A 10000-nucleotide genomic window follows, 5' to 3' on the forward strand; every position below is an offset into this window, starting at 1 on the left:
ATACCATCATCACTTAATCTTCCTGATGTACTCTTTTTAATTTCTCCATTCTCTGATGGTAATGGTAGTCTTTTTACATTATCACCCATTCTTTTTTATTTATTTATTTATTTTTTTAATATAATTATAAATATATAATTTAATTCTGGTATTTTTATGCTAATATATATATATATATATATATTATTATTTAAATATATGTATATATATATATATATTTATTTTTTATTTCTAAATAATATGCATTAATATATAATATTTAAAAATATAAATAAGTTCTTTTCTTATTTTACATTTAAATTAAAATCCAATATATTCTTGTGTGTATTATATTTCTTTGTCCTTTACTCTTTATACTTTCTAAATCAATTATTATTATTATATTATTTATTATTATTACTATTTATTTATTTATTTATTTTATTATTTTATTTTTTTTTTTTTTTTTTTGGTAAAATATAATATATATATGTTTATATATTATTTAATAAATTTTGAACTATCCACTAATTTTATAATGTTTAATATTATAAAATTATATATATATATATATATATATATATATAAAATATATTTTAGTCAATTAAGTTAGACAAATTAAAAATTTACACTTAAGCTTTATATATTATAAATATATATATTGAAAGACAGAATTATTTCTTCCTTTTTCTGATAATTTTTTTTTATTTTTTTCTCTTTATTTTGTATAATATCTATATGATTAATATAAAAAAAACAAAATACATAGATATATAAAAATATGTATACAAATATATATATTTTTTAATATCTTATTTGAATAAAAAATAAAAAAAATTATATATTTACAAATGTAAATAAATAAATAAATAAATAAATATATATATATATATATATATATATATATATATATATAATTTATATAACAAAGTTTTTCTTTTAAAATAATAACATATTTTTAACATGTATAAATACAAATATATTTATATTATAATAATATTTTGGATAATTAAAAAAATTATATATACTTCATTATTCAGTGTAATATTTTGATAATATTATTTATAGTATGACAATAAATTAAATTAATAATTTAAGAAAAAATGTACACAAATATAATAATAGAGAAAAGACAAATTAATTAAGTTATAAAATAACAGAATTATATATATCTTTCTAGAAAATAATATAAAATTCTAAACATATTATATACATAATTAATAATAATAATATATTTAACAAAATCATGCAAACAAAAAAGAAAAATAAAATAAAAAAAAAAAATAAAAAAATAAAATAAAATAAAATGAAATGAATAAATAAAATAATTAATATTAAGAACTATAAATATATTCTATTTATTTTAATATCTCATTTTTTTCATATATTTTTGTATTTTGATAAAAATTTAAAAATGAAAGGAATTTAAAAAATTATTTTAAACTTAAAAATACAATATATATTTTTTTCTTCATGGACAATTTCATGAACAATATATCTTAAGTATACTTATCTTAGAAGGGTTTTATTTTTTTTTTTTATCATTTTTTATATAATATATTAATGTATATAAATTTTTATGAATAATTATGTACATAACAAATGATATATAAAAATTCACATTATTTATATTCTGAAAATATAAAATATATATTATATATATATATATATATTTAAAATGAAAAAGAAAGATTATATAATTATGTGTTAAAACAAAAAAAATATATTTAAAAAAAAAAAAAAAAATATTAATGTGTACATAATAATAACATATATATATATATATATATATATATACATGTGTTAAATGAATAGGATAAAAATAAAATAAAATCATATATTTATATGAAAATATGCAAGTGTGTTCAAATAGTAACAATATATGAATATTTACATATCTAATAAAAGATACTATAAGGTAATATACATTACATAACTTGTATTATTATTATTATTATATATATATATATATAATATACATAATACATATATAATTTTTTTTTTTTTTTTTTTATAATAATGCATACATAATAACAATTTTGCAAATATATCAAAGTGGTATATTATTATATAAGCAATATATTATAAATATATAAAATGTTATTTATATAATTTTATAAGGTGTAAATTTTATATTTAATAAAATCATATTATTAATAAAAATTTAGCACAAAAGGAACAATTGTGTATTTTAAAAAAAATATATATTTTTCCATTTTTTTTTTTTTTTCTTTTGGACAAGTATTATTTGTTTAACAAAAAAAAAGGAAAAAATGAAATATATATATAAATATATATGATTTGACAAATTATTGTGTACACAATATTATTATATATACATATATATGTTTATATGTATATATATATGAATGCAAAATATTATTAATTACAAAGGTGTATACTACATTAATAAATAAATAAACATAATATAATATATATATATATGTATTTATATATTTATATTTTACACCTATATAAGATATAAAATAATAAAGTAAAAAAACAGTTATAAATTTCTGATCAAATTAAAAATGACAAAATTATAATGTTATATATTTAGTTATATATATATATATATATATATATATATATATATATATATATATATATGTGTATAAAATGCTTATATACTATATATTTAAAAACATTTTTTTTCTTAATATTATATAACTTTATAATTTAATAAATGTATTTCAAATAGCTTTACTATATATACAAATTACACCATTTGCATAGGCAAAGAAAAATCTACTGAATAAACATATTTAAGTGTGTATATGTACAAATAAATATTTCAAATAAAAAAATACAAACATGTAAGGAATTATATATATGAATATAAATATAAATATATATATATATATATATATATATATATATATATATAATACCTAATGGTAAAAATAAAATAAAAATATGATTGATTTATAAATATAATTTATTATATATAAATTTTATATATATGTAAAAAATATAAACATCTGTTATTTGTGGTACTAAAAAAATATATAGTTTCATATTAAAATATAATTATTATATATATATATATATATATAATTTCCTTTTCTTTTATTTTAAAAAAGGAATATGATTGTACAAAAAAGAAAAAAAAAAAAAGAAAGAAAAAAAGGAAAAGAAAAATTAAATAAAACAAATAAATTATAAAAAAAAAAAAAATTAGATCACCTATTAAGTTCATATTACAAAAATTTCTATATATATATAAAGTCATCTATAAATATATATATATATATATATATATATATTCTACAAAATTGTAGATTATTAAAATGTTGATTCAAAATTATAAATATGGAATGGCAAAAATTTATAATAAAAGAAAAAAAAAGAAATTAAAAAACTGTTAAAAATTTAAAGAAATATATAAATAAAATAAAATAAGAAGCAAAAAACAATTTTTTTTTTTTTTTTTTTTTTTTTCCGTCGTTGTTTCATTCGTATACAAAAAAAAAAAAAAAATAAATAAATAAATAATAAAATATAATAACAATAATATGTTATATATACATGAAATTATTAAATTTATAAAATTATTATAAATTTAAATAAATATCTAAAGCAATTAAAAATTTAAAACAAATAAAAATATATATACATATATATGTAATATATTCATATGTTCAAATATTTTTAAATAATGTATATATTTTAAAATATATTTATATTTAAAAAGTATAAAAATAAGAAAAGCAGATAAATGTGCACATATATGTTTGTATATCTTTTATTTTTTTTATAATGCTAATTTGTGTAGTCTTCAAAGACTTTATATAATTATACTTTTGAAATAATAAATAAATAAATAAATAAACATTCTTTATTTATTTTATTTACGCTTTAAAACTTATTTTCCATTTTGAAAATATGAAATATGATTTGAGTCATAATATATAAATATATATATATATATATTTTTTTATTTTTAATTTTTAAAGCTCTAATTTATATATGTATTTTCATACGATGTCGTACTTTTCTTTCTATAAATATTATACAGATCTCTAATTTCAACTGTATCATATGGATTATGAAGATTGTATATATTTTCATTTAGTTGTACATTTTTTTTTTTCATGTCATTTTTATATTTATTTTTTGTTTTCTTCTTTTTTGGAATTTTCTTATTGACTTTATTTTCATCACTATATATACTGATTTTATTTGAGTAATCATTTTTATATTTATTGTTAACTAATTTGGTTGTTTTTATTTCCTTCTTTTTATGGGAGCTTATATTATTCACTTTGTTAAAATTGTTTATTAAATTTAATTCGTCCTACATATATGGAAAAATAAATAAATAAATATATATATATATATTTATTGAAGATATTTTAAAATTTTCAAATTAAGATTACCACATCATCAGCCAGACAATATTTTGCACAATTCGACAATACGTTCAGTTCTTTGGAATTACTGAAACGTTCCAAGAAGGTTCTAAAAAATAAATAAATAAATATATATATATATATATATGTATAATCTCCTATATACGTATATACAAACGCATATATATATCCATTACATTATGTTATTTATAAATCCGTCCGTGTATTTTACAACATTTTTAAATATGCTTTCTTGCTCTTCAATATTTTTATTATAAGAATGTAATTTTCTTTTAAGATTTTCAATTCTTTCTCTTTGCTGCATTAATTCCATATTATAGAGATGACACATGTCATCCATTTCGCTACATTTTTTTAATGTTGCATTAATCTGCACAAAAAAATAGAAATACAAAACTATGAAATTTATGATATTAAATGAGTGTATGCTTTATTTAACCCTTCCAAATATTAAAGAGTAAAAACGCATTTAATTATGTACATCAAAAAGGTAAGCATATATATATATATATATATATATATATATATATATATATATATTTATTTATTTATTTATATATTTAATAGTATTTTCTTTTCATATACTTGTCTACTGTGTTCATACATCATACTTCCATTAAATATGAACGAAATGATCAAGAATATAAAACAAGAGGAAAATAAGAACTTTTAACAATAACAAAATAAAATTAAAATAATAAAATAAAACTTTTATATGTCTAATGTACGGGCAATATAAATTTGCTAATATTTGTATATAATATTTAAAAAGTAATTTTTCTTTTTCAATATGGATATTGACAACATTAGAAAAAAAAAACAAAAATAATTATTTGATTGTATATATATATATATATATATTATATGTATGTATAAATTAATATGTTTCTAATTTTTGTTCCTAAAAAAATTTTTACAATTTGTTAGCATATTAAGTTGTACACAATTATTCTTCAATTTTATAAGATTAACTATGATATTTTAAAATGTATGTTAATAAAAAAAATATATGCAAAAATATAAATGCATATGACAACCATACTAAATATATATATATATATATATATATATATATATATGCATATTTTTTTATTATTCGTAACCTACAAAAGCTACATCACAGATATAAATTTACAGCAAAACAATGTATTTATATTATATATATATATATATGTATATTTTATAATATAGTAATGTATTTTTTTTTTTTTTTTTAATTAATATATGCATACAATATTTATAGATAAATGCACATTTTTTTTTTAATGGTTGTAACAACAAAAAGTTTTTAAAAATAACTTAATATTAATGCACACAATTTATATATATATATATATATATGTCAACGTTTTATTAGTTTTGTTTATTTATTAAATTATTTATTAATTTTTATTTATTTCATTTCATTTATTTTATTTTATTATATTATATTTTTTTTTTTTTTTTTTACTTTGTTCTATTTTCCATAGAAAAATAAATGGGAAAAAAAGAAGAAAATATCTTCATTTTATATTTATATATGTATACCAATACTATTTATAGTATTCATAAAAAAAAATTATTACATCTTTTTTTTTAAGTTTTTTATCATGGTGAATGTGCATTGGATAAACTGAAAAGACGATATAGTATTAAATAAATACATATATAAAAAAAATATGATATCTTTGAAAAAGAAGAAAAATAAAAAAAGTTGCGTTAAATGAGAAAAGCCTAACAGGAAATACAAAAAAGAATAATAAAAGATTGTGTGATATATATATATATATATGATTTTTATATATATCATATAAAAACATGATTACTCTTAATCTTTGTAATAAAAGTACATTAATTTTATTAATATATATATATATATATATATATATATATATATTTCTTATTTTCATTAGATAAGTAATTTTAAATGATAATAAAATAAAACAATGAATCACTTTCTTTTATTATTATTATTTTTTTTCTTTTCGTATCATAAAAGGGTTCTAAAAGATAATATTCGGATTTCTTAGTATATTAATTATTACTAATAAATTATAAATAAAAAACTTTTTCTAATAATAAAATTAAAATATCAATATAATTTTTTGAAACAAAATTTCGTTTATCTTTTAGATTCTTTCTTCAACTAGTTATATCAAGTATTTAAGTAATTACATTTTATATATTTTTGTTTTCCTCTCTTTACTTAGCATATGAAATGAACTAGAATAAAATAAAAATAAATAAATTTTTCATATTTGTATATATTTTTTTATATATATGTTACGTAAGGATAAAATTTACATTATTAACATATTACTATTGATTGTTATATATATTTGTTCTATAATAATGTTAAAATGCTTCCATATACAAATAAATAAAAAAAAATAAATAAAATAAAATAAAATAACACAAAAATAAAAAAAAAAAAAAGAAAAAACAATATGTTGTCATGAAATAAGTTATAATAAAATTTTCAATAGTTTTAGGTTTTCAAATGATATATACTTTCTTTGATTTGCAAGGGGAGTAATGATATTTTACAAAAAGGTTATAAATATATTTATTTTTGTTCTTGTAAAATATATATAATATATATATATATATATATATATCTTTATTTTATTGTGTATGTTTGCTTCTTTAAAAAATATTATATAAACTCATTTTATTTCATTTCATTTTATTATTATTGTAATTTTTTTTTTTTTTTTTTTTTTGTAATATATGAGAGTATGGGTAATACATTAGGTATTGAATGCTCATTTAACTATGTTCATGTAACAACTGTATTGATTAATAAAAAGTTAATAAAGGAAAGTAATAATGATAGTAAGAATGAAAAAGATATACGGGAAGAAAAGGAAAAAAAATTGCCTAAGAATGTTAGTATTCCAAGTAATGACAATAAATTAAATATGAATGTGCATTTATCTTGGTTAAAAGAAAAATACAAAAAGGAATATATTAACTTGGAAGAAGATGTATCAAAATCTGATGAATATAATAACTGTGATGACGATTATATTAAAATGAAAAAGAATACTTTTTCTTACATTTTGGATATGCAACACATTATTGATAGTGATGTTCAAGTGTTTAGTTTAAAAAAGAATAGTGAAAAAAATGTACACACACATATATCTATAAATGAGTTATATAAATGTTTTCATGAAGATGATAACCTTGAAAAAAAATTTATTAAATATCTTAATTTTGTAAAATATCACAAGTTGGATATTTCTCAAATTGATACTGTAAATATTCAGCATTTATATGATGATGAAATAGCTGAAATTTATTTTTGGTCATTTAAATTAAAATATTTAGACGAATGCATATTGAAATATTATAAAAAGAATATAAATTATATGTTTATAAATGTAACGGGGAAAAATAAAAATCTTATTAAAAAGAAATTTCTTCAAATAACAGGTAAAAATAATATATTCCAGCATAATGAAATAAAATGTATAAATAATTCAATATGTTTCCTAAAAAGGTTTATGCCAACTAATTTATATTATTTTACAAAATATAATGAAGAAAATGAAAGAGCTAGCTGTACTAGCCAAAATGACGAAGACGACGAAAAGAAAAAAAAAAAAAAAAATTTATTATATCAATCGTTCATAAATAAAGAAGAGGTTAGTGAAATAAAATCTTATGTAATAGTGAATATGAAACGAGCTGTTTGTTATCATTTAGTTAATGAACAAAATTTGATAGAAAGAATAGGAACGTTATATGTAGGATTTAGAACTGTTATGGGACTTTTCTTATTAATTACAGGTAGGCCTTGCTCTTTACAAAGAATATGCCAGCTAGCGAAAAATGGAACAAACAGAACTTTTGACATGACCGTTCAGGATATATATGGAACGTCCTATTCAAATGCAGGTTTATGTAAAGATTTAACGGCTTCCTTTTTTGGTAATGCTCAGCATATAGAAAATGTGAAGAATATTTTGAATACATATGATGAGGAGAAAAATATTAATATAAAAGAAGAAGATGACAAATTAATGAATGTTTATGAATATGAGAATGAGAGTTCATGTTATGAGAATGTAAGCAGTTGTATGAGTACAGAAATTAGTGAATGTCAGGAAATTTTTGAAACGGAAGAATGTATTGGTTTTGAGGTTGAGAAGAATAACATTAATTATTATAGGAATAAATATTCCTTCTTAAGTAAAGATAAAACAAAAAAATTGTTAGTATCAAATAAGAATTTTAATGTATATGATAATTGCAAAATTCCCATTTTTAATTTTAATAGTGATTCTTATTGTAATTACATGAATAGTTTTAAAAGTAAAGAAAAATTATTTAAGCATAATATTGAAGAGCAACAAAAACAAGAAGAAGGATACAAACAAAAAGAAGATGATAATTTTCTTATGAATGATATAGATAATTATTTATCAATAAAACATAGTTTAAGTGATAATGAAATAAATATGTATGAATATCATAGAAAAAACTATAATTTAAAAAAAAGTTTTTTAAAAAAATTATTTAAAAAGCAATATCTAAATGAGAATGGTAAAATTATACATAATATAAATTTGTCAATTCAGAAAGAAGTCAGTTCATTTATATTGAAAAATAAAAAAAGGTTTTCATATAAAACATATGATAAACAAATAGTCAAAAAAGCGTGTAAAAGTATTACTCTAAAAAATGTATGTTCTGAAACAAATAAAAACAAAATGGATAGTAATTTAAAGGATAAAACCATAGTAAAATACAACACCAAAATGTGTGATTTATCCAGATCCTTATTATCAATGGCTATATTTACGACAGTTTATTTGTCGTATATTCATTGTAATTTATATAATGCTGATCACATATTTTTTACAGGATATAATTTTGAAGATGATGTATGCAAAGAACTTTTTCAAATTATCATAAAATTTTTATCTCATAATAGGCAAAAAATATACTTTGCCAAAATATCTAAATATATTAGTAGTTTAGGATCAGCTATAGAATTAATTAATTGGGAACGAATTCACATAGACAATTAAAACATTATACATACATAATGGTACATATATATATATATATATATATAATATTATATAATGTACGCATTTATTATTTAAATGCACTACATAAAAATATATATTTTATATTTACATATATATATTTTTTAAGAATCATAAAAATATTTTGAATATATATTATTTCTAATACATATTTTTATTTTAAGATTACCAGATTTTTATTTTAAATATTTTTTTTATAAATTTTGTATTTATGCTTCAATTATTATATATAATATATTATAAATTATTTTATTTTCTTGCATTTTGAAAACTTATGTTTATTTTATTTTATTATTATTATTTTTTTTTTATTTTATTTTTTTTCATTTTATTTTATTTTTTAAAAGGATCAAAAAAATTATAAAAAAAAAAAAAAAATTCCTAATATATATAAAATTTTAAAAATTTCAATGTATTTATTTGCTCACTAGTTAAAATTCGATCATTTTTAGAATATATAAAATAAGTTATAATTATAGTTCACTTTTTAGTATGCATCTTAAAAATTAAAAGGTGGCATTAAATTTTTAATAAAATATAATAATCGAATATAATAAAAAATAAAAAATGGAAGAAAAAAAAAAAAAAAAGAAAAGATAATATTATATT

General features: G+C 15.9%; 3 protein-coding genes across 3 annotated transcripts in view; 1 reads left to right on the plus strand and 2 right to left on the minus strand.

Moving 5' to 3' along the window:
• Positions 1-89, minus strand: part of PF3D7_1437200 (ribonucleoside-diphosphate reductase large subunit, putative) — a gene marked incomplete at both ends in the record, with an annotated part of 2731 nt that extends 2642 nt beyond the window's left edge. Inside the window, one exon of the mRNA XM_001348490.1 lies at positions 1-89. This exon is cut by the window's left edge and continues 2146 nt beyond it. Coding sequence (XP_001348526.1) covers positions 1-89 — 89 coding nt within the window.
• Positions 90-3937: 3848 nt separating this feature from the next.
• PF3D7_1437300 (conserved Plasmodium protein, unknown function) lies at positions 3938-4961 on the minus strand (the record flags this gene model as incomplete). The annotated part of the gene is made up of 4 exons (XM_001348491.1): positions 3938-4276; positions 4359-4440; positions 4529-4722; positions 4938-4961. The coding sequence occupies 4 exons, from the start codon at positions 4959-4961 to the stop codon at positions 3938-3940; spliced, it is 639 nt and encodes a 212-aa protein (XP_001348527.1).
• A 2108-nt stretch (positions 4962-7069) lies between these two features.
• On the plus strand, positions 7070-9370 carry PF3D7_1437400 (pantothenate kinase 2, putative; the record flags this gene model as incomplete). The annotated part of the gene is made up of 1 exon (XM_001348492.1): positions 7070-9370. The coding sequence occupies one exon, from the start codon at positions 7070-7072 to the stop codon at positions 9368-9370; it is 2301 nt and encodes a 766-aa protein (XP_001348528.1).
• Between the last annotated feature and the right edge of the window lie 630 nt (positions 9371-10000).

The sequence above is a fragment of the Plasmodium falciparum genome, assembly GCF_000002765.6.
Source record: "Plasmodium falciparum 3D7 genome assembly, chromosome: 14".
Taxonomy (NCBI): Eukaryota; Apicomplexa; class Aconoidasida; order Haemosporida; family Plasmodiidae; genus Plasmodium; species Plasmodium falciparum.